General features: G+C 49.1%; 8 protein-coding genes across 9 annotated transcripts; 3 read left to right on the forward strand and 5 right to left on the reverse strand.

Moving 5' to 3' along the window:
• Positions 1-151: 151 nt before the first annotated feature.
• Positions 152-2550, reverse strand: LOC118510840 (glutathione S-transferase 1-1-like). The gene is made up of 2 exons (XM_036053168.1): positions 2137-2550; positions 152-1232 (listed from the first exon to the last, which is right to left on the reverse strand). Exons 1-2 carry the CDS (start codon positions 2224-2226, stop codon positions 666-668), a joined length of 657 nt encoding a protein of 218 aa, XP_035909061.1. The 5' UTR covers positions 2227-2550; the 3' UTR covers positions 152-665.
• Positions 2551-4691: 2141 nt separating this feature from the next.
• LOC118510839 (serine/threonine-protein phosphatase 2A 56 kDa regulatory subunit gamma isoform-like) lies at positions 4692-10606 on the reverse strand. 2 transcript variants are annotated; one of them, XM_036053166.1, is made up of 2 exons: positions 9071-10606; positions 4692-9001 (listed from the first exon to the last, which is right to left on the reverse strand). In XM_036053166.1, exons 1-2 carry the CDS (start codon positions 9312-9314, stop codon positions 7323-7325), a joined length of 1923 nt encoding a protein of 640 aa, XP_035909059.1. In that variant the 5' UTR covers positions 9315-10606; the 3' UTR covers positions 4692-7322. The 2 variants fall into 2 exon arrangements, with proteins under 2 accessions (XP_035909059.1, XP_035909060.1); XM_036053167.1 differs by having other exon boundaries at positions 9074-10605.
• A 638-nt stretch (positions 10607-11244) lies between these two features.
• On the reverse strand, positions 11245-14464 carry LOC118510838 (zinc finger protein 850-like). Its single transcript, XM_036053165.1, has 2 exons — positions 14152-14464; positions 11245-14089 (listed from the first exon to the last, which is right to left on the reverse strand). The coding sequence occupies exons 1-2, from the start codon at positions 14350-14352 to the stop codon at positions 11324-11326; spliced, it is 2967 nt and encodes a 988-aa protein (XP_035909058.1). The 5' UTR covers positions 14353-14464; the 3' UTR covers positions 11245-11323.
• A 227-nt stretch (positions 14465-14691) lies between these two features.
• LOC118510842 (cell division cycle protein 20 homolog) lies at positions 14692-16846 on the forward strand. Its single transcript, XM_036053170.1, has 2 exons — positions 14692-14825; positions 14912-16846. The coding sequence occupies exon 2, from the start codon at positions 14925-14927 to the stop codon at positions 16590-16592; it is 1668 nt and encodes a 555-aa protein (XP_035909063.1). The 5' UTR covers positions 14692-14825; positions 14912-14924; the 3' UTR covers positions 16593-16846.
• LOC118510841 (zinc finger protein 84-like) lies at positions 16744-19403 on the reverse strand. Its single transcript, XM_036053169.1, has 3 exons — positions 19115-19403; positions 18918-19039; positions 16744-18849 (listed from the first exon to the last, which is right to left on the reverse strand). Exons 1-3 carry the CDS (start codon positions 19295-19297, stop codon positions 17028-17030), a joined length of 2127 nt encoding a protein of 708 aa, XP_035909062.1. The 5' UTR covers positions 19298-19403; the 3' UTR covers positions 16744-17027.
• Positions 19404-19578: 175 nt separating this feature from the next.
• On the forward strand, positions 19579-20505 carry LOC118510044 (nucleolar protein 12-like). The gene has a single exon (XM_036051432.1). The coding sequence runs from the start codon at positions 19579-19581 to the stop codon at positions 20503-20505; it is 927 nt and encodes a 308-aa protein (XP_035907325.1).
• An 11-nt stretch (positions 20506-20516) lies between these two features.
• Positions 20517-21984, reverse strand: LOC118510844 (F-box/LRR-repeat protein 15). The gene is made up of 2 exons (XM_036053171.1): positions 21056-21984; positions 20517-20994 (listed from the first exon to the last, which is right to left on the reverse strand). The coding sequence occupies exons 1-2, from the start codon at positions 21748-21750 to the stop codon at positions 20814-20816; spliced, it is 876 nt and encodes a 291-aa protein (XP_035909064.1). The 5' UTR covers positions 21751-21984; the 3' UTR covers positions 20517-20813.
• A 187-nt stretch (positions 21985-22171) lies between these two features.
• Positions 22172-23890, forward strand: LOC118510845 (V-type proton ATPase 21 kDa proteolipid subunit). Its single transcript, XM_036053172.1, has 3 exons — positions 22172-22326; positions 22397-23155; positions 23232-23890. Exon 2 carries the CDS (start codon positions 22407-22409, stop codon positions 23031-23033), a length of 627 nt encoding a protein of 208 aa, XP_035909065.1. The 5' UTR covers positions 22172-22326; positions 22397-22406; the 3' UTR covers positions 23034-23155; positions 23232-23890.
• Positions 23891-24224: the final 334 nt, after the last annotated feature.

Raw genomic sequence — 24224 nt, forward strand, 5'->3', positions numbered from 1 at the left:
AGTAAGGGTATTGTCGCTTTAGTTTAAAAAAAAAAAGAAGGAACTGTCCACAAGGGTGGTGAAGTAACTGAACTGAATGATTGCGAGTTGAACAATCGCTAAATAAAACTATTGGAGGGGGGGGGGGGCATGGGGTATTATTGGGGGGGGGGGTGTCATCTGAATGTCTGAATAGCATAAAACAAGCACTACCACTGTACATAAGAAAAGTGTGTCTGTGTGCGACATTGAGTTGTGATTCTCATAAGAAAACACGAATTTAAATAAAATTTGGCAAGTGATTCAATGATAGTAAAATATGTCACGCAGCATTTAGATCTTTTTTTCTTTCAGCTGCGTCTTTCTCTTCTTGGCCTAATGACTTCTTTCCCCGGCTTACAACACTTAATCGTACCACGTAGTTAGATATTCAGCCCACTCACTTCGGAGGAAAGGTCCGGATGGGATTTGAACCCAGGACTTTGCCGCGCAACCGCCCCAAAAACCTGCTAGCTCTTATCCGATGCCTAAAAGGATAGAAGTTTCGCACAAACTCAACCTCTTTCATTTAGGTGCTATTACGGTGCCATTTTATTATGCTTGAAGTTGTTTAAAACATCAGTGCAAACATCGTGTGGTTAATGCGTGCGCTCTGTAAAATCCGGCTCATGCTCGATTCACTCTTTCTAAAACGCTTCCTCGAGCTTCGACTTGACCGCATTGCCAAGGAAGCTAGCACCCTCATCATTCTCCTCGAATCCTGGCAGCGCCTGACACCGCTCGTACCAACCGTTAATGTTCGGGTACGGGTCAAACCCAACGCCGACATGCTTCAACGTAGCCACATTGGACAGCGCGCACAGATCGGCCAGCGTGCACTCATCGCCCGCAATCCAATCGCACCCGTCCAGATACGCTTCCAGCTTTTCCAGCGCCTTGTGCACGTTATCCTTCCTCTCCTGCGTGATCACGGTTGCACCGGACCGCAGCACCGACATCAGTACGTCACGCAGCGCCACGAACAGCGTGCCCGAATCGTAGTACAGACGGTGGTTGATGAGTCCCCGCTTTTTCGGATCGTTCGGGTAGAGCGTGCTGCCCGGCTTGTACTGCTCCGCCAGGTACGTGACGATCGCTTTCGACTCCCACAGGATGTAGTCCTCGTCGACGAGCGTCGGCACGGTGTGGTCGGGATTGATGGCGATGAACTCTTCCGCCAGGTGTTCACCGGCGAACAGATTTACTATTTTCACCTGGAGAGAGAGAGCACAATGGGAGAGGTAGATCGATCGCCTAAGATATGCCCCGAAAGGTGTGTTAGAGATAGCAGATCTCGCGCAATTGTCAACCATCCTAATGACTCCAATCGGCCAACAGGAACATTAGGAACGCTGTACAAACAAACTCGCCCAGTCCCCATTCCGAGGACTGTCAAGGAAAATTCGGAATAATGAATAGGTAATGGGCACGCAAAACCCTTCCAATATCACCCAACACCTAACCTCCAGTTCCCATGTAAATGTCCTTAAAATCAATAAGCCGCTTTCCCCCACTCGCATCCGGTAGAGCATCGGTAGAAGGCCGTATTGTACAAGTGGGACAATAAATAAATCATGACACTCACGGGACAGGCAGGCGACGCCTATGTTTTCTTCAGCTACGGAAATTGCACATTTGGCCGCCGTTGCTCTGTTTACTCGGTAGCGTGCCGTATCGATCGTATTGAAACAAAATTGCACCATCATGCTCTTTACAAAGTAATGTGAGCCAAGATGAAGTTTGCTCGAATGTTTTACATTTTAACTCAACTTCTAGTTCACGATGGTATCCAGCCCGCCCCCTGGTGTGGCGGATGGAGGAAGTAATGACTCCCTAGCAGACGACCCACCAAGGACGTCCGCACACGAAACATTAATGATGGGAAACTGCTACTTATCAACCAGATGGCTTTGAACAACAAAATGGTGTTTAAAACCGGATGTACTGAACAGCAAAAGCAAAAAAAAAAATCAGGATGACCCACGTGGATGTGCACCTTGATATTGGAGAGTCACAGATAGGTCAATTTTGAACACTTTGAACACTTTTGTACGTGAGATATGGGAGGTTAGATGAGCTTAAACGCACTAGCAGGACCCAACCAGCTTTCCCGCTTACTTCAGCATCCAGATCCAAGTTGCGCAAAGCAAGCAGAGCCGATCGCGATGGCGGCGAGCCCGGGAAATGGTACAGAATCAATGGGGCCATCCTTTCGCGTTATACTCCGAGGCGAACAAACGATCAGCTCGTTTAAACACTATTCCAAAACACGGGAAGGGATATCACCGTCCACCAGGATGTGCTCGCTCTCCGGTCTGCAGGACTTCTCTGCACCGACTGTGAAGGATTCGTGGCATGCCGTACGCTTTTAAACCTACGGCCCGCTTTCCCGCTTCGCGTGTCGTTCCCCGCTAATGTCCTTCCCCCGTTCAGTAGAGTTGCTTCCCCTGATGGCAATTAAAGCACGGAAAGCGGTAATAACGTGGAACCCACATTCGTCATGTGTGCATAGGATTTTCTGATCCAGGACAGTGTCATCATGATGATGATGATGATGATGATGATGGAGGAGGACGACGTCCGTTGGATATATTGAACGCTTCTGTGGTTTGGTGAGTGTTGGGCGATTGAGAAAAAAATATTCCCGTTGAAAAATAGCGCCTAAATGTATGCAATTATTAGGTTTTAGAAACAAAAGGGACTCAAGTCAGGTGTGGCTACCTCGGGCTTTGGAATGTGTGAATTGACCTTCCGTAGCAAGCGTTGGCAGACCCGAACACGTGGTAACAAAGTCTGGACATTCGTTACAAGGTAGGCAGTTGCATGAGCACACAAACCACAAGACACGATCCTTCGATTCGAGCTCAACTTTATGCTTATCGGAATCTGTTCAATCTGTGTCCATCCATCCAGTACCGATGATACGCCTCTGATGTATGTATTCTATCCAACTCCGAGACCTAAGCATGTTCCAGAGCAGCGTTCAGCTGACGGATGATGTGTTTGTGTCGAGTTGATGATGATCTCACGCTTTGGGAACTAATTAAACATCACCTAGGCTGGACACGCTCTGCGTTGATGATGTCATTAGAATAGAACCAGACGATCTTTATTCAATGAAACTTTAAATAAAATAGGTCTTTGAGGAGAAATAATTAGCGCCTATTCGACTAGAATTGTTCAATTATAATTACAGGTAATTGGAAACTATTGCGAGGATTTTCAACAACTTCTTCTTCCTTGGCACTATACAACTTCGAGAGGTCTTGGCCTGCCATTACTGGCTTTCTGTGACTTGCTTTTACCCGTAGTAAAATAGTCAGCCCTACGCACGGGGGGAGGCGGTCTGGATGGGATTTGAACCCCTGTCCTGTCGTGTGAAGACCCCGGCTCCATTATCGTCTCGGGCACCGGACATCCCCGATTTTCAACAACAGTAACGACTTAATATACTGAAGTTGCAGATGGAAGAAGTCTCGTTTGCAGATGGAGAGTCTCTGTAATTCTTAGAGTCTTAGGCTACAGGAACCTAATGGATCCTACATTGGTTGAATACGTAAAACAGAGAGATTTTAAGGGAAAGTTTTGAGGGATGACAGATCTTTGCAAATTTAAGCTGAAGTTAGGGAAACCCAGCTATAGGCCCTGCGTTCCTCTGGGGTTTTCCAGACAAGCTCTTCGAGATCCAATAAAGCAGAAAATTAGTAAAAAAAAGTTGTAACAATTTCTGAACTTGTGGAAGGAGTCCACAGTAGCAATATTATGGAGAAGAACTTCAACATCTCCAATTACTAGCCAAAGACGGACTGTTGACATAAGATATCTACCACTGCTCAGTTCAACCGGCACTTATCACTCAAGAGCGAATGCAATTCTTTGTGTGTGTGTTTGAGCCATTCGAGTCGCATTTTCTCCACCCTTCCTACACCCCACACGGGATACACTTGCAACTCAAAATGATGTGTCTTTTTTCTTTCTTAAAGAAGATGAGCATCATTAAGGTGAGGAAACGCTGGAGATTGGAGAAAAGGGAGGGAAGATAACAAGTTCGAGAGAAAGAGAGATCGGACCCGGATCGGACGTGAACTGGTACAGTTATTAGTGGTCCGATCAGGTCCATGAGCGGCACGTGCCAAGATTGTTGGAACCTCCTCCCGAGTCAAGATGCTTAATTGAGTAGCAAATTGACCACACTGTCCCACAGTCGCGTCACAGTCGAGTGCGATGCGAACGAATTCGACGAGTGCGAGTCGGAGAACATGAAGGTCGAATGCTGGTCAGCTGTGCGAACTGCCGCGAACCACATCATCCGTCGTGACATACGCTGGGCCGAATAATGAGAAACATCATTATGCATTAGCACATTCGAGGGTTTGTTGTCGTCCACCTGACCCGGGCGCGAACGAGCGTCGAATTGACCCAGCTCATAAGCATCCACCGATTCGTGTGTGCGGTGACCTAACGAATTGATCAAAGGGGCCCGCCGGTCCCTCATGTTTACACGCCGAGAAGTCTTGTGGATGTGCGAAAGCAAACATTTTATACTCACCACCGATTACGGTCTTCCTTACTATCGATCGATCTTCCTGCTGCTGCTGCCCCTCATATACATATATATATATATGTCACCATGAGCCATGTTGTGTTGGGTTGCGTTTTTAACTCCTTTCGTGTTTTCCTCCATACTTCATACTGTTGTGTGTTGCTTTTTATTAGTGTGTGTGTGTGTGTGTTTTCTTCTTCTTTTATCTTCTCTCCTTATTAGTGTAAAATGCTAACAGTTATGCTTTGCCGCCCGCTTACTTTGATTACACATTCTTTCTCTCTCTCTCTCTTTCTTTTCTTTTCCATTTTCTTCACCAATAACGCCTTTCTTTACAACAATTGTGTGTGTGTGTGTTTTTCTGTTTTGTTTTGTTTTTCTTCTTTAGTTTTACGGCTGTTCAACATCATAAGCTTCCCTTTTTTTTCTGTAGTTGCTTGCAGTAAATTGTAACATTTAGCGTATTTCTAGAGTCCTTTTCCCACTTCTCTTCTTCCCTTTCTGGTTTTACATCTCGTTATTTGCCTTCGCACAAAGTTTGATTTTTTGTTTCCTTCTACTACTCATCATCATCATACACACATTCATACACCCTCCCCCGATTATACCAATGTACCTTCCTATATAAGCCCTGCGTTTAACTTTTATATGCGCTTCTTTACTTTGTGGGTGTATGATGTGGGGGTTTTGCTCAGTACCTTAACCCTTCCACCCCCCCACCCCCCCGCCTCTCATTTGCAGGGTTCCTCCATCTATTTCGGTTGTGTTTTTTCCTTTAAGCTACCCCCGCTACGCTCTCATCTTATGCAACTACTGGAATTGGTGTACCCCGGGTGTATCTCTTCTATCGGCTTAGCTGTGTTTGTGTGTGTGTATGGTGTGTGTAGGTTTGTATATATTCCTAGCTGTGTGTGTGTGTGTGCGCTCCTCTTCATTTCAAGTTCGCAATCATTATTGTTACCCCTTGCTTAGGCGCTTAGTCTCCTAAGTATCCACCCTGCAGCAACCCCTCAGTCCCCAAAGCAGAGTGAGTGCAAAGTGTAGCTGGCCACACTACACCCCTTACCCATACGCATCAACCCCCCCTTCAGTCCTTTGATACCCTTGATGGGGATGGGGCAAAAGACGCGTGGAGACAGCCAAGAGAGACGTTCGAAGGCAACAAGGGAAAGTGGAAGAGAGATGTAGAGAAAAAAAAGGGGGGAAAGGAAAGGTATAAAGTAAACCTACACAAAACTATACACATATTTACGCACATGCCATGAGAGTTAGTTGTTCGATAAAATATATAAATACACCGACCGACCGGTCTTCTCACATACTGTCCTGTCCTGTCCTGTTCTGCTTCTGTTGCTGGAATCTCCTATCGACGAGCAGTATTCCCAGTATGCTCGCTTTACCTTGTTCCTCAACCGCTGTGCTCAGTTCTCCTGCAGGGACAGCCCTTAATATGTAATCTTTGCCTGCTGCTAAAATAATACCGGTGTGGATCCCACAACTCTCTCCCATCCATAATATCAAAACGAATCAATGCTCAGACGGCACCGGATGAGGCGGCTTTTTTCTCTCTCTCTCTTTTCGTGGTCAAAGGAATACGTGGTTTCGAATAATTTTAGAATAAATGAGAAGGAAGATTGTAATGTATGCATTGGGTTAAGGACAGAAAGACTGACCGTAATGACGAATCGCGATCATTTGAAGTACCTTCAAGCACCGTCCAGAGAACCTGACATACATCTTCCTGTTTCTAGCTAACAACCTTCTCACTGCGCCAGATCTCCACCACTCGATCTCACGAAACGTGCCGACCTAGAGTCCTTTTAGTGTCCTTCAACGATTTTAATGCAAACGACAGAGAGCATTCGTCCAAACGAGCCAGGACATAAGGGGGCATTGTCAGAGCAGGAGAAGATAGACACAATCCAACTGATAGGAAGATCCTGAGACTACATGTTCAAAAGGGCAGCATACGGCATATGGTTTCCATTGCGCCGACAGGGTTGACATCCTGCAAACCCTTCCTACGATCCCATTACGATTGACATCTTATCTCTCAGGCCTCAAGAAGTGCTTGAAGACATATTCTTCTGTATTCTTCTTTCGTTTTGTTAGCTGCCTAGCTAAGTTAAAATGTTTTCGGAACAGTTGTTGAACATTTAACCCCCTCATCGTCACACATCGCCGTCTCTCCAAAATTAGGTCTCCTTCTCTTCCGATGCATACATTAGCGGTAGTTTTAGAAGAAGAAACAAAACCAAACTACACGATATGCTAACATTCTATAAACCCGATCGCTACTATGTATGTGTGCGTGTGCGCGCGCGAGAACTCTGTTTTGTTCCCCCGGTTTTGTTTTTATTTCCTTTTAGTAGAAACCATCCTTAAAGAATGAGAAACAAAAAGTCTTTATGTTTGGGGGGGGGGGGGGGGAGGATTTGTTAAGCTAACTGTCCTGGCAAATGTTTTTTTTTTCTTTGTTTTCCTGACCTTAGTTCCTGTATGTACAACATTTCCGGATTCCGTTTTTCATGTCACCACCATTTGCTTCAACAATTTAACGCTTTTTTTCCCTTTGCTCGCGGAAGCGTTTCATCAAGTAGCACTTGTTCCGTAAGGTTACGCGCGATTCTTCTCCATCCTGAAAGTATATATTTGTAGCGGGTTTGTTTTAAGGAAAGAAATGGAAGGTGGTTTTCAGGATGCAGACGATCCCCCAGGATCATCTTTGCTACTACTACGCCACTTGGTGGCAGGCGCGTGCTTAAGTGCTACCGTGCTGCATCATCGTCGTTCGCCGATCGTACACGCCACCGGCGGCACCGGTTGGTCCCGTACCACTGCCACTACTGCTCCCCCCATTCCCGTCCCCCATCATCATCAGCCCGTTCATCTGCCTCTGATGGTTAAAGCTGCTGCTGCTGCTGCTGCTGCCGGCCGATCGGCTCGCCGCACTACTCGCCTCGTGATGATGATCGTACAGCGATAACTTACTGTTCCGGGCGGCCAAATCTTCCATCTGCTGCCAGAGTGCGTCCCGCTGCGCCAGCTTCTCCTGCTCCGTTTCCTGCTCGGCCTGGTACTTCCGGTGACACTCGTCGAACAGCAGCTGGTTCATCTCCATGAACAGCTTGATCGCGTTGTAGATCAGCCCGTGGATCGTTTTGTTCCAGTGCGATTTGCTGTTGCTGTACAGCGCCGGAAACATGATCGGCATGATGACTTTGGAGTTTTCCGATATCAGCGACATGATGTAGTCGTTGTTCCAGTAGTAGAGCGCCCGTTCCGCCACCTGAAAGTGCGGGCTCGACACACACTTGGCGATCTGGCGGAACAGCGGTTCCATCACCTTCTGGAACTCGGCCGGCTCGATCACGTCCAGTATTTCCTCGAACTCGTTCAGAAACATCACCTCCTTCGGGCTGTGCGTTTTGGGCCAAAACTTTAGCAAGCACTTGATGACGGGCTGCGTTAGGCTGGCGTCCTTCTCGAGAAACTGTACCACACAGTACGCCAGCTGCGGATGGTAGACGGACAAGCTTTTCACCTTGTGCAGGGGCAGCAGCACCTTCAGCAGAAACTGCTTGTGCTCCTCCTTCAGCGGTAAGGCAAACCCGTTGATGATGCTGCCGAGGATTTCGAGCAGCTCGGCAATCCCGTTGTGGTGCTCCGTTTCGTAGATAAACTTGTAGAAGATGTTGTTGATCTGCTTGCGGATGAAGGCACGCAGGCCGAGAAACTTCCCGTACACCCGGTGCAGTACCGTTTTGAGGAAATCGCGCTCGCGCGGATCCTCCGAATCGAACAGCTCGAGCAGGTTCAGGATGAAGCTGTGGTCGATGTACCGCTTCGCTACGTTCGGCTGGAAGTCGGGTGACTCTAGAAAGCGCAGGAACAGCTCGTACACAAACTGCAGGTGTGGCCAGGAAACCTCCAGCGTCGGTTCATCCTCTTCCGGATCGAATTCGGCCCCGTTCGGGTTGGACGACGGGGGCAACGTGCGGAACAGATTGATCGCGACCATATTGAACGCTTCCGGGTAGATCGCTTCCGTAATCACGTTGCTCTGGTTGTTCAGATGCTCGACAATTTCCTGCAGCGCACAGCGCTTGATCTCCTTGTACTTGAGATCGTTCAGCGGTTCGGAAAAGTCGAACAGGACGCAACACTGCTGCAGCTTCTGGATGAACAGTTCCTCCCGCTCGGACGGGTCCGCATCCTTCAGCGGTGGCAACGTTTCGATCTCGTAGTACTTCGGGATGATGTACCGGCCGGTTCCGCTGCTGTTGGTCGTGGCGGTGCTGCCGCTCGGTCGCTTCTCCAGACTACCGGATCCCACCGGCTGCTTCCCATTCTGTCCCGTGCCGTTCGTAATACTAATGTTGTTGTTGTTGTTGTTGTTGGTGCTGTTGCTTAGTGACGTCGTCGTAGTAGCCGCTGCCGCTGGGGTGATGTTAGAATTTAGGTTGTTATTATTAATCGTATTGCCAATCGTTGCATTGCTACTACTACCACCGTTTGGGACCGTGCTGCCGGTGTTGTTATTGATATTGTTGTTGTTGTTGCTGCTGCTCATTCCATTGCCCCCATTATTTGTGCCGGTTGTGCCACCGCCTGCCACACCAACCTGCGCGCCCGGCCGGTCTGATCCGGTTCCCGTCGTCGTCGTCGTTGACAGTCCCGTTCCAGTTGCTGCTGCTGCTGCCGTGACAGCAACATTATTGCCGCTGGCCCCATTCTCATCGTTCAGTGTCATCTTCTTCGTAGCTTGTTTCTCCCCCCGCTTTTCTCCGCTTTTTGCTCGGACCCCGGGTGTGGTGGTGGTGTTGTATTTATCACCCTGTGATTGTGTGATCCAGAGGAAAGGGCCGCTGACTACTATGATTGATGCTGCGGTTTGGCAACGGGGTTACAACATAAAAACAACGGGCTGCCGATGAAAAACGATTATGCGCCTACTACGACCACTACTCCTAGTGCAGCAGTTGAGTTATTTTGCTTGCCTCTTCGTGACCGTCATTTGTCCGTGTTCGGCATGCTGCTGCTGCTGTTGGTGCGCTGCTGCTAGCTTTGGAAGCACTTCTTCGACCGGGACACAAACGCACACACTTTACATCGATCGATCGCACTATTGCACTTTGTGCCGGACGACGGCAAACCGTACCGGGTATTCGAACGTCGTTGGGCGTGAATACGGCGGCCACCCTCTCCCAACAAACAATCACACCGAACACATCAAATCGATTATAGCACTATGTGTGATGCTCTCGCCAATACATTTGCACACACATACGCACGCTCCTCTTGCTTCTTTCTTGGGCGTCTTTCCCCTGGCGAATACTGCTTTTCTTCCCACGATCAGCCGTGATAGCGCTGGGCACACACACTCACACAAGTCGCACACGCACGTACACCCGAGCTCTCTATGCTGCTCTATGCAGCAGCCCTTTTTTTCGCTTCTACGATAATTTGAAATTCGTGCACACACGATGATATTCACACACGATCCACCGCACTGCTGTCGGTCATTTGTTGCTGCTGCTGGCACCGCTTCCGTCGTACAATCTGTTTTCCGCAACTCGCTACTCTCACTCACTCGCTCTCTCCGTCCCTGTATCTCACTCACTCTCTCTAAGCAGGGTGTGTGTGTTGGAAGACGTTCCGGAAAAAAAGGAACCGGACACTCTACGAACGTGAAGTGCAACCCACTAACAAAAAATAACACACGCGAGCACACACATACACTATGCACACACGCACACTCCAAGTGACCTGTGAAGCTGGAAATTTGGAAAACTACACCCGTGGAAGTGGTTCGCCAGCGCTCTGTGCTGTGTGTGCACACGGTTTAAGCTCTCTCGCTGTGGCTGGCTTCGGCACTGCCTTCCCGGGTGGGCGGGTGGAAAATCGGGTTAAGCGAGTAGAAGTGGATCAAATAGATGCAGGATTTTGTTCTCTTTTCTAGGCTTCTTGCATTTACCATCGGGTGAGCACACACAGTATCGCGAAAAGAAAACACTCGTCAATGACAGCAACACCGTCCCGTTCGTTCCGTTTTTGGCAGTTCGTAATGGAGCGGTCGGTGTGTTTAGAGGGGCGCGTCGAGGTGTTTGACGGTATAGGACAATTAGCGTAGTTTGAAAATCGTCGTTTTGCAAGCAGGGAAATCAGCTTTAGCTCGAGTTTAAATTAAAAGATTTCTCTCCAAATACCCGTAATAGGCGATTCTGGAACAGATATGATCAGAGGAGTCAAGATTGTTCTGCATTGGTCGACGCCTTGGACTTTGGATATTCAATTATGCATCAGGAATTCGGCATGCAGCATGCAGAAGAAAGCTCAAACATTAAGCTGAACCATATGCTGGCCATTCGAAAGCATGTGAAAGAATCAGAACGAAGTTTCCTTACCGTTCCACATTTGGAAGACCCTTGAGTCAGAGCATCTGTCCGGCATGATGAAGAAAATCCTGGACAGCTTCGCAGCTGTTGCAAAAATCTCTTAACGAATCGTTCGTTATCTGTTCAATTCAATGTAGTGATCAAATCTCAATCGGAAGTCCTATTCAATTATTCCAATCATTATCACGAGCTACGTATTTAACTTCGAAAGAGCTGCTAAAGTTCCGGACCTCTTAAACAGCATTTAAGCAGCGTTGTTCGCTTCTTCGATTCGATTATCTTCTCTTTTGGTGTACAGCTTATGCATCCATTAAATAATTTTTATTTACCTATAATGTGTTCTTAACAACCCCAAACAGGGGCGCTACTGCTTAGTGAACTTTTTCCCGCCACTATCCAGTCGGTGCTTTTGCATGTGCAAATTCAGCTCCCGATTTCGAATGTAAGACGCCGGACAGAGCTTACATTTGAACGGCCGTTCGCCCGTGTGCGTAGCCATCTCATGCCGCTTCCGGTCGGAAAAGTGTAGAAAAGTTCGAGGGCAAAACGTACACTCGAACGGTCGCTCGCCCGTATGAACGCGTTGATGAATTTTAAGCTTTTCCACCACGGCAAACTTCTTCGAGCAGTGCTTACATTCGAACAGCAGCTCGGTGGAGTGAAGGGCACGTCGGTGACGCTTCAACAGCCCTTTGTTGTGGAACGAGGCGCCGCACACATCGCACGCATGATCCTTCCGCTCGCTGTGCGTTTGCAGATGAGCTTTCAGCCGGGACCGTACGACGAACGTTTTGTCACATTGGGGACACGGGAAGCTGGGCGGCTTTTCGCTGTGTTCGAGCTCCACATGCATCTTGAGCTTCAACCATTTGTCAAATATTTTATCACACTGTTTGCAGGGGTATTTGCGCGGCACGAACCGTTTCACCCGATGCCACATCAGCTTGGCAAGGGTTTGGAATGATTTGCAGCAGGCAGGACACGCGTTCGTGTCTTCCTTGCGTTCGTTCGAGTTTTCTCGCCGCTGCCCGTTATGTTCGTCCTGTGCGTGGGCCAGCAGTGCCTCTTCGCTGGTAAACGTTTCCGGGCATTTGGGAAAGCAGCAGTGGTACCACACGAGATGGCCAACCTTTTCCAGTCCCTTCTCTTCAACCGATCGGTGCAGCTGTAACGCTTCCAGCACCCGTGGATCGGACTCAATCCCCTCGACTGGGGCACCACTATTGGATGCTTCGGAGTCTTCCTCTCGCTCCTCCTCCCGATCCGCATTCATGCTCGCGTCCACAATTAACCGCGAAAGATGGTTCGGTGCCGATTGCATGTGCCGGGCGAGACAAAACTTCTTCGAAAACAGCATCCCGCAAAGCTTGCACTCGTACAGCGTCTTTACCTTCGTGCGTCGCGAAACGTGGTGCATGAAAAGGCCTCGCTCAAAATCGAAAACGGCGAAGCAGAACTCGCACTGATGGCCAAAAATGCGGGCACTCGAATCGCGCGGTAGATAGTGCTCCGTTCGGGCGTGTACCCGCAGTTCGGCGAGCGTGGCGAAGAAGCGCGCACATCCACAGCAATATTCACCCTCGACGGTAAGTGTGCTGTAGTTGTTGTACTCCACCTTGCTCTTAATGAACTGTTCAGACGGCATCGGAATGCAGCGTATCGCCTTCGGCCGGTACGTGACCTTTTCGGCCAACAGTTTCCCCAGCTCGTCAACGATCGATGGTTGATCAAGCTCGACGAACGGTTCCGCTGGTTCGAGCATTTCGATTCCGGCCTCCTGGAATCTCTGGTGCACCTGCTCCCGGTGCAGCTCGTTGCGCAGCTGATGGTGCCGCAAGCTTTCGTGGTTCAGGAACGACTCGTCGCAAACCGTGCAGAAGAATAGCTGTTTGGTGGAGAAAAAGCACAAATGCTTCACAAGCTCCGTTTCGTTGGGGAAACGGGTCCAGCACAGCTGGCACGATGGATAGCTGGAGGCGGCGGCGGCGGCTTCCATAGGGTGACTTGTTTTTCCGTGCTCTAGCAATAGATCGCTCGAGTAGCATGTGTAGGAGCAGCCACAACAACGCAATCCTCGTAACCGAACGTACTTGAACGTTTCGAACACATGCTGGGCCGTTATTTGCGTTTCCTGAACATTGAGGTCCGATTCGGTTAGGGGGCTTGATAGCTCTTCGTTCGACAGTATCTCCTCGAACAGAGCTTTGTAACGGTGCATCACACGCGGATCCGATGCGTTTTGTGTGTGACCGTCCCGTTGTGGTAGCGCGTGTTCCTCTTCTGCGTCGGCTTCCTGCTGTTCATAATACTCTTCACATTCAGTATCGTCCTCCTGGATACGTTCAATCGTTACCGCTTTTCTTTCCGGATCGTTTTCCATTGCTGACATCTCACCGGCTTCTCTGCAGCGCTCCATATGCTCGAACAGCTGGCCACGCACGTTGAAGAAACGGTTGCAACGCAAGCAGACAAACATTTTGTTCAGCTTAAACTCTTGGATGTGTCTCTCGAGCTGCTGATCGGACGCAAACTTGTAGAAACAAATCGGACAATAGTCCCCGTGGTCGGTAATTTCGACGCAGTGGACCGTTTCCGAATGTTGCAGCAGTTCCTTGCGTGTTTGAGCCACGAAGCTGCAGCCGCAGCACCGTTCCCCCGTTACCTCAACCACGCGGTACTGCTCATGCATCGCAATGCTCACGATCGTTGCTGTGTCGGGCATTTTAAACACGCGCGTCACTTTACCATACTCCTCGCTCGGTTCCTCGTACTTGTCAGTGGCAGATATTTCGATCGCAATGTCCGTGTCGTCGCCATGCGCTGGCTGTGTCTGTTCTTCATCGTTATCATACACATGTTCTTCGAGATATTCGATCAGGTACTCTTCATCGGGCAGTACAGCTTCCTGCTTGACGAATACATCCTCGTTTTCCAGATGTTCCTCATCGTAGTCGTCGACTTCTCTTGTGTGCAATTCAGCCTTCGCATCGAGCGGATCGTCGATCTCATAATCATCCTGCACGTCCTGCTCTTCTATACATTCTGAGCCTCGGATTTCCTTCTGTATGGTGTAGGCCGCCTGTATCTTTGTCCAGCAAGCATTGCAAATGCTTTTCTGGACGTGTTTTACCTACAAATTAGGACCCAAAATGTATCGCTGGTGAAGAATTTAACTGAAGCCAGCATACTTACCTTAATGCCGGCCACCTGCTCGACGATGGTGGCAATTGTTAGGCCGCTTTCCACACTTGTACAAAGCTCGAGCAAACCTCCCTTCGGATGTTTGGAGCAGATGCAGCATTTTGAGAGAAGCCTTTCACCATTCCCATGGTGTTCGGACGAGGATCCAACATCGTGCTCCTCTACGTTAGAGATCTTTCTACGTTTCGACATTTTTCGCTCGATGCATTGACCGGTGGTTGTAATTTTATCAGCAAAATCTCGTAATTTTCCAGGAGAAAACGCGCGAGGAGCACTGTTCTTTCCGACTGCAATTGTGTAAATAAACAAATGGTCCGAAAATGTCAGATTGGGCAAGGTGCTTATACGCCGGCTGAAAAAGGGAAAAAATAAAAGCTATTGCTGCTTGCATTTTCGAGGCAAATTGATTGTAGAAGCAAGAATATTGAGGTTATTTTCATAAACAAAAATATTATAAAGTAAGAATCTGCTTGCTTTGGGGCTAGAAGTGTAGAAAAGCATAGACGAAAACCAAATTGTCATCCAAGCGATTTGGTGGATCATATTGTCTGTACAAATCTTGGCACAGTAACAGCTGTCAATCGCTCGCTCATAAGATCGTCCATTTTGAAGTGGAAGCTTTGCGCTTAATTTTGAACCCAACGAACGCTCTCCATCCGCGGCAGGTAAAGAATTCATCCCAAACTTTATTTCTCCCTCAAGTGTATCTAATTATTTTCCATCGTCTCCATGCTCTGCCATACGCACGAAGGAATCGTACAAGAATGGCACAATTTAAACAGTTTAGCGATTTAACCAGCATCTTTTCCATGGATGGTGAAAATGCAAAAGCGCCTGTATCGCGATGGCAGCGCAAGCTAAACCTTTCGGCCGCTTCCACAAGCTTCAACAGCAGCGCGTTGGCAAACACGTCCGCCCGGCAAACGCTGTCCGTGTCCATGACGGGCAATGCGAACAACACGCTGCAGCTATCGATGACGGGCAATTCGTTGAAAACCCCACGAAAGAATGGCGTCAAAACGACGGTCGCGTCATCGACGAAGAAATCGTCCCAAACACCAAACAAAGGCAACGCCACCGCCAACGGCAACAACGGACAGCCGGGTGGTGGCGATCGCTTCATACCAAGCCGTACGACGACAGATTTCGATCTCGGGCACTACATCGTGAAGCAGAGCACCACCGGCAACGAGGAAGATGCGGAGAACGAGGAGGGCGGTACGGGAGCGGCCACAAATGCACCGCCCAGTCCGAAGCAGACCGAACGGATGAAAAGTCTGTCGGAAGCGATGAGTGGTTGTGATATCAGCAAGCAGCGATTGCTTTCCTTCCGCACGAAGGCACCCGCCCCGCCGGAAGGGCATGTGAATCCGCTGAAGGCGATCTACTCGGTGAAGACACCCATGTCTGCGAAGGGCGGAAGTCGCTACATTCCCAACGCACCCGAGCGCATCCTGGACGCGCCGGAAATTATGAACGATTACTACCTCAACCTGATGGACTGGAGCATGGACAACGTGATTGCGGTGGCGCTTGGCCCTTCGGTATACCTGTGGAATGCGGCCACCGGTACGATCGAGATGTTGTTCGAAAACGAGGGCAACGAACACACGTGCTCGTTAAGCTGGATCCACGAGGGACACATACTGGCGGTGGGCACGAGCGCCGGCACGGTGGAGCTGTGGGACTGCGAAAACATGAAGCGGCTCCGGGTGATGAACGGACACTCGGCGCGGGTCGGTGTGCTGGCGTGGAATTCGTACGTGCTGTGCTCCGGCAGTCGGGACGGCACGATTATAAATCATGATGTGAGAACGCGGCAGCACAACATCGGTGTGCTGCAGGGACACACGCAGGAAGTTTGTGGCCTCAAATGGTCCCCGGATGGAAAGTATCTGGCTAGTGGGGGGAACGATAATCTGGTTCACGTGTGGTCGGCAGCGAACGGATCGCCACACGCCAACGGAGAACCGCTGCACGTGTTCAACCAGCATCAGGCAGCAATCCGCGCACTTGCCTGGTGTCCATGGCAACCGAATGTACTGGCCAGCGGTGGTGGCACGGCCGATCGTACGATCAAGTTCTGGAACGTAGCGAACGGGCACCTGATGAACTCGGTCGACACCAAATCGCAGGTTTGCGGGTTACTGTTTTCAAAGCACTACAAAGAACTCATCTCGGCCCACGGTTACGTGAACAATCAGCTAACGATCTGGAAGTATCCGTCGATGACGAAGCAGGTCGATCTGATGGGACATACGGGCCGGGTGCTGCAGATCGCCCTATCCCCGGACGGTAGCACGGTCATGAGCGCCGGGGCGGATGAAACACTGCGCCTGTGGAATTGTTTCACGCCGGACCCGTTGCTAGCGAAGAAGGAAAAGTCGGGCGTGCGGGAAAAGCCTAGCCTACTGAAGCAAAGCATGCGATAGATCGCAGCTGGAGAAAGAGAATTGCTCAATTCCTGGTGAATGGAACCAAATGCCAATGGTTTCTTTGCAAGTGTGCCGCAGTTTGGAATGCGAAATGACTGAAAATTGCGTGTACTAAGACGTAATGGTAGTGGTAGATAATGTTTTGCCGTATGCTTTTAATGTGTATTTTTTTATTTTGACGATTGTACTCAATTGTAGGATGTGTTTCTTTTTAAGACGGTTCGTTAATAAACTTGTGATTATTTCAATAATTGCGTCCGGGAACCGGATGACTGTTTTTTTTCTGGCCGATGGGCAGCTTGGTTCAACACAATCTGAGATATGGAGTATTAGCGTGGATGCCTCCACCAAAACATCTGGGACAAGAAAGTAAGTAATATTGAGCAGTGTATTAGACCTAACTAATCTTGAAATATATAAATAAAGTCACACCTAATGCACCTTTTCCATGTGCAATCGCATTTCCCGCTTGCGCAGAAATCCCGCCATACACACCGGGCACGCGTGCGGCTTCTCGCCCGTGTGTGCCGACCGCTCGTGCCGCAACCGGTCCGATCCGTGAGCGTATCGCTTGCTGCATCCCGCATGCCGACAGGCAAACGGCTTTTCCCCCGTATGCGACCGCTCGTGTATATCGAGCGATTCCTTCGTACGGAACATCTTCCCACAGTGGCCGCATTCGTACGCCTTGAGCTCCATGTGCACGTTCCGGTAGTGTCGCTGCATCAGCTGCTCGTTGCGAAACAGCGCCTCGCAGCCAGCAACCGAGCAGGGATAGTTTTGGAACGGTTCGTGCACCTGCCGATGTTTGTTCAGCGTAGAACGCGTAACAAACTGTTTGCCACATACCTCGCAAGCAAACTGTAGCTTCAGGCTCAGATGCTCCCGCAGCTGATGCTCCCGGAGCCCGGACGCTTTCATGAAAATCTGTCCACACTGACGGCAGGTTTGCTTCGGCAGTGTTAGTTTGTACGTTCGATGCTTCGCAACCTTTTCCTCGCTCTCGAAGCACCGGCGACAGACGGGACAGATGAGGGTTTCGCTGCGTTTCGCTCCCTGTGCCCAAAGCTTGTGCTCATTTTCCTTGCGTCTTCCGCCGTGAACCGTGGCGGCATGGTCGAGCAGTTCCTGCTCGCTGGTGTACTCTTCCTTGCAGCGTGTAAAGCAACAGCAGAAGTAATCGATCTTGCTGGCGGGAACCAGTTCCGCCCCCGGTTCACCTTCTTTTACGTTGGCTGTAGTACTCTGCGCCTCGTTTTCCACCAATCCGTGACATTGCGTTTTACTCGCCGCCTGAAAATGTTTAATCAGCTGCAGTTTCCGTTCGAAAAGCATCTGGCACAGTTTGCATTGGTAAATTTGTTTCAAATTTAAGCGGCCTTCCTCGTGCAGTAGCTGCTCCTGCCGGGATGTAAAGGTTCGCCTACAGATGCTGCATTTCAGCTCATCCGTGTCCGTTCCCAGAATGTCCACCGTATCGATGTGGTGCTCGGCGGCGTGCGGTTCGAGGTTCGTTAGATGAATGCCACAAGCACAGCACCGTTCACCCGACACGCAGTACACCTGGTACTGAGGATAGTCACGCGTTTCTTTAATAAACCTCGCGTCCGGCAGTGCTGTGAGTGGCAGGTTTAGGTCGTGACTCTTTGCTGGTGGCTTCCGCTTTTGCTCACTTCCTTCTTGCTGCCGTACCTGATGCACTTCCCTTAGATGGCGCTTCAGATGTGTCTGAAAGTTAAATGCTTCCCGGCAAACGGTGCACAGGAACACATCACTGTACAGATAGTACTGCTGGTGCGTTTCCAGTGCCTCTGCGGTGGCAAACTTTCCATAGCACGTAGGACACGTGTAGCTACTGTCGGCGTAATACTTTTGGGAATGTTTTTCCTTCGCGTGTGCCATTAGCGTATCGCGGCAGGTTGCGATGTGCTCGCAGCCACAGCACCGTTCGCCCCGGATTTCTAAATATTCAAAATGTTCAAACTCTAACCGAATGCCGATCAGGTCGGGCGATGGCATCACGAACGGGTGCTTGTCCTGCTCCGGAATGCCATCCTGCAGCAGATCCATTTCATCATCAGAAGGTAGTTGCAGGTTTTGTTGGTGCTTGGTGTGCTCTTCTGGCTGGGAGGATTCGTCGTCCTCCGTGTGATTCGCCGGCTTGTGTAGGGATATTGCTTCGATCTCCTCTTTAAATTCTTCCAAATACTCGCAACGGTAGTCCTGCTCGGTAATACTGTCGATCTGCAGCGACCTGTAGAAAAGATGCATAAGCATTTTGTGGTTCTTGCAAGTGGAAAGAAAGCAATGTGTATTACGTACTGTAATATCGTTGGTACCACTCGCTCGCTGGTGCGGATCTGGTGCCGCAGCTCGGCTGCTTTCTCGACCGCTTCCAGGCAAATGCTACAGATGAATTTCGAACGATCATCGTCCGGATTGATCTGTAAATAGAAAGGTATGTACCTTTCTGTTTAGCGTAGCACCTAGAGTAAACGCAGGGAATCGCAAAGACATACCGTAACATCGGCGAATTCTCCTATCATGTCTGCGATAGTTTTAACCGCATCCTTCTCGTTGCTTCCATCCAGCAGCGAGAAGATACATAAAGCTTTCTGGGAGCAAACAGTTTTGCTACACACACGACACTGCATTACATTTTCCGTGGATGGATCCGTTGATTCGCGTTTTGTTGCAGACATTTCACATAAACAAATGCTTTCTCATTCAATAAACAACACAACAACAAACGCGGAAAATTCCACAAAAATAAACAATCCACCACCGATCGCCACGGTTGTTAGAGATTGTTTACAAACTGAATGTTGGTATGGCACACCTGAGCTATAGTAATCTTGCTCGATCCCGCCACTTCGCCACTGACACTTCCTGAAGTTTGTTCTCAACCTCTATCAACACGTGCAAAGCGTGTTCAGGGATTTTTGTGCTTGTTTAACTAAAAATACGCTATATCGCCGTAAATATGGCCGTAAAAAGCAAATCTAAACAATCAGCAAAAGCTGTGCCGGTCACGAAGAAAGCTGCATTAAAGAAAAAGAACGCAAAGGTAGAGGAAGAGCAGGACGATATGCTGGACAGCGAGCTGGAAGATGAGGACGAAATGATGGAGCTAGAGGACGATGAATCGATCGCGCCGGAGGATGACGATTCCGACGACGACGAGGAGATGGAAGCAGAGAAGCCCCCAAAATCGGCCAAACAGTCGAAAAAGTCGCCGGTTAAAACGCCTGCCAAGGAGCCAAAGGAGAAGAAGCAGGCCCAGTCGCCGGCCGGAAAACAAACGAATGGAACGAAAAAGACGGCCGAGCTCAACCTAAAACCGAAGGAATCGCTCTCGGAACGGCTGCAGCGGACGATTTGCGTGAAGCATCTGAAAGCTACCCACACCGACACGGATATCGTAAAATTCTTTGCCAGCGTGGGCCAATGTACACTGGCGCGGCGTGTACTGGGCAAGGGTCTGGCGATGGTCCTGCTGGACAGTGCTAAGCAGGTCGAGAAGGCACTAGCTCTGAATGGAAAAACGCTAAACGGGCATGCACTTATCGTGGAACGTTCCAAGTTTGTCGGTCTGGATGAGAAGCTCAAGGAGAAAAAGAAGCTTCGAACGAAGAAGCAAAAACTAGCGCGCCGGAAGAAAGCAAAGCAGGAAGGAGCTGCTGCGGAGAAACCGGCCCAGAAGGTAGTAACCGGCGAGGGACAGAAGAACAAAAACAAGAAGGGCAAGAAGGAGCCACAGTCGCCGAAACCGAAGCAGCAGCAAGAGGGCAAAAAGCAAAAGAAAGTAGTAGATTCTCCGGCCCAAAAGAATACACCAGCGAAGAAGCTGGCAGCAGCGAGCACGGAGAACGGTGGTGGTAAGAAAAAGAAGGACAAAAAAGCAAAATAAGTCGATAATTGTTGGTTTAGCCGATAATAGACGAAATCAATAAATTACGTGTATTTTGTTTTTAAAACTTTAACGAACCTGGCCTCTGTTTCCGTGTACAAAGGGCCGTCGTAAGTATCGTTCCCTATTGCGTGTGTTCTTTGCACACGATCTCTATATGTACAATGCGCGCAGCGTGCAATTTCTATATGTATGTATGTATGTATATATATGTCACGTTTGTTAACTATATTATGATAACTATCACACCCTTTTCCATGTAAATTATTATTATCCCAGTATTATGGCATCGGTGCGAAGCCTAGCTACTACACCTGCAGAAACAGGCGCGGGAAGCCCATATTTGGAACCATATTCATGTCCGGCTGGTAAACGCGCGGCCTATCGATGAACACGCGCCCTCGCAGCACCGCCAGGCTGTGCTCCGTTACGTGCGGACACTCGCGCACCATTAACGACTCCAGCTCCTTGCAGCATATAGAAATCGCTCTGCAAAAAGGGAAAAGCGTTAGTAGTTCATCGGTTGTTCAATCGGCCTGGGCACACTTACAGCACGCCACGATCGGTTATAAGGTAGCAGCCGACCAGATTAAGGTTTTTAATGAACTTTGAATGCTTTGCAATGGCCAGCAGCAAGTTATCCGTCACTGCGGGCACGTTCGAGAGCGACAGCGTCTTCAGCATGCGACAGTTTAGCAGAAACACCGTGATGCACCGTTCGTTCAGCGCCGCGCAGTGTGAAATGTCCAGCTCCTGGATTTTGGTGTGGTGCAGCGTTAGCGCTTCCATCGCTCCGATCGTCAACCAGTGGCAACGGGACAGCTTCAGCGTGGTCAGCTGCTTACACCCAATAATGATCGGTTGCATCGAACGGGGCGTTATGTTCAGACAGTCGCTTAGATTGATTTTCGTTAGCTTATGGTTATACTTGAGCAACGGACACAGCACACTGTCCTGCAGCCAGTTACAGCGCGCCAGATTAATTACGCGCACATTACGACAGTGCTCGGCCAGCACCGCAAACGCTAGCTCGAGGTGGGGCGAATTGTTCCCGGACAGATTGATCTCGCGCAGCCGGCGGAGCCCATTGTCCACGAAGGTTTTGGCCAGCCGCGAACAGCACCGTAAGCTAAACAGATCCTTCAACGAAAGCAGCGGAAACAGCTTCACATACAGCACATCCTCCCAGACGATATCGAACAGACTCAACCCATCGCTATCGTTGTGGTGGTCGCTGTCCGCCATTGAACATCAGACGGGACAGATACGCGGCACTGGGCAGGAATTTGGTGGATGGTTGCTACTGTTGCTAGTATGCTTATTTTCTTCCACTATCAGCAGCATTTATGATATGCGTTCTACTATCGCTCGCAGCGCACTTAATTTGTGATCTTTTTTTCTGGCACGTAATGTTTTGATTTTGTTTAGCGCAGCCATACAAAAAAAGTTATTTGACGTTTAAACAGAAGGTGGCGTACTCTAATAACCTTGGCCGTTGGGGATTGCTTCGCCATTTGGAAGCGTAGAAGCCTATCGGATGTGGTGAAATATTACAAGAATTGTGGAAAAGAATTAGAAACTATTAAAAATTACTAAAAATCTTATTCAGGATCGTTTTTAATAATTGATTTCTATTGTGCGTAATACCAGCCCGGATAATCGGGATCGGCAGGTGTGCCCACCATTTGACAGCTGACACTCGGGAGTGAGGTAATTTCTTGCTGTTCTTCCTCTTTTCTCGGTCATATGACGTCCAGATCTTGTGACTGAAATTTTGTGTATTTGTTGCTGCTGAAAATTTTGTGGTCCAATCGCGCAAAAGTGAGTAAAACGGATCGATTCGTAAGTGCGCCGGACCGTCCCATTCCTGACCAACGTTCTGTTTTCGCAGGAAGGCAAAGATGAGATACACGCTCGGTTACATCTTCTCGACGTCGTTCGTGTCGGTAGCGACCGTATTGATACTTTACCATGTCCTCACGGGCAAGGGCGAACGAGTCAGCGTTGGGTGGTTCCTGGAGGAAACCTCCCCGTACATGTGGGCCACCCTTGGAATCGGGTTCGCCGTGGCCCTGTCCGTCGTCGGTGCGGCCATGGGCATCCACACGACCGGTGTGAGCATCGTCGGTGGTGGTGTAAAGGCCCCGCGCATCAAAACCAAGAACTTGATCTCGGTTATCTTCTGCGAGGCGGTCGCTATCTACGGTCTGATCACAGCCATCGTGCTCTCCGGTATGCTGGACAGTTTCAAGTGGTCCGTGGTCGCAGGTAATGAGAACATCCGCAACAACAACTGGATGTCCGGTTATGTAATGTTCGGCGCTGGACTGGCCGTCGGCTTGGTAAACCTGTTCTGCGGTATCGCTGTCGGAATCGTCGGATCCGGTGCGGCCCTGGCCGATGCTGCCAACTCGGCCCTGTTCGTGAAGATTCTGATTGTGGAAATCTTCGGTTCTGCCATCGGTCTGTTCGGTCTGATTGTCGGTATTTACATGACCTCAAAGGTGAAGATGGGTGACAAAGAGTAGGCAGCCACCGGCTGCTGGGGGAAGGCACACCGACACCGTATGCCAATCATTAGAAAAGCACAATTGCCTGCCATTTTCCCCCTTTCAACGCAAACGAGTATATCAATGTCCTAAAGAAAGTGGTATGTAGTATTGCAGCGGTATGGCACACGCACACACACACACACACATTCACGTTGTTTTTTTTCTCGATTTCAGAATTCCAAAAGTATTCTACAGTTCAGCCACCCAATATCGGCCACAGCGAAAAACGAGGACCTATCATGGCAGATTGTGTTTAAGATTATTGTTATTTAATTTGCTAGAACCGATCCTCGGCTCGATCGAGGACAGCGGACTGTTTGTTTGGCCATTCCAAGTATGTAAAGTATGCGCGCACCTGTTTTACGATCCAGAGTCCTTCCCTGTACCCGCCCGAACCTGACCATCCCACGGACGGGCCTTTCCCGACAATTCCATCTATGATTCCGTCACATCCTGTGTTGCACGCTGTGTGTAGGGAAAATTGAGATCCGGAAGAAAGGGAAGCAAATGGGCGGATGGTCAACATCCGCAGAATGTGTGTGTTGTGTTTCCGGTCGCTATGTATATTGATAAATGCCTGCTGCGATGGTATACTTTATTTTGTTTCGTTATGCATTACTTATTTTTTTCTCCCTACCATTCTTCTGTCCGATAGGATTCATTGTGTATAGACAACAAAAAACAAACAAAAAACATGGAAATGTACTTGATGTGTATGTAAACATTACTCACCGCAATTACTTCCCCCTAGCTTAATTGTGAGATTCGATCAAAGAATGGGCGATGTATCGAACGCAATGAGGTATATAATAAACTTCTCTCCCAAAAACCAATCCGAAATTGGTTTTGCGTTTTGCTTTGCACAAGGATGGTTGGGTGGTTCCATCAGTAGCGTCGATTGTCTCCTACACGACAGGCTCGCAGTTAAATCTCATCTGAATCGCTATGCGAGACGTAGAAAGGATTGTTTGTCCGGTTCCGAGACGTTAAATAAGTTTAGTAGGCTTTCATATGGTCGGAATGACTTCTTAGTAGATCAATCTAAGTGGATAAAACTATCAAGCGACAGATTTGTGGCCCCATATTTCATTTCTTTGTTTCTATTCGTCATTTCATTCAGTATTGGAGTTGGCTAACGACGTTTAATAGTCACAAATAATGCTGAGA

The sequence above is a fragment of the Anopheles stephensi genome, chromosome 3, assembly GCF_013141755.1.
Source record: "Anopheles stephensi strain Indian chromosome 3, UCI_ANSTEP_V1.0, whole genome shotgun sequence".
NCBI lineage: Eukaryota > Metazoa > Arthropoda > Insecta > Diptera > Culicidae > Anopheles > Anopheles stephensi.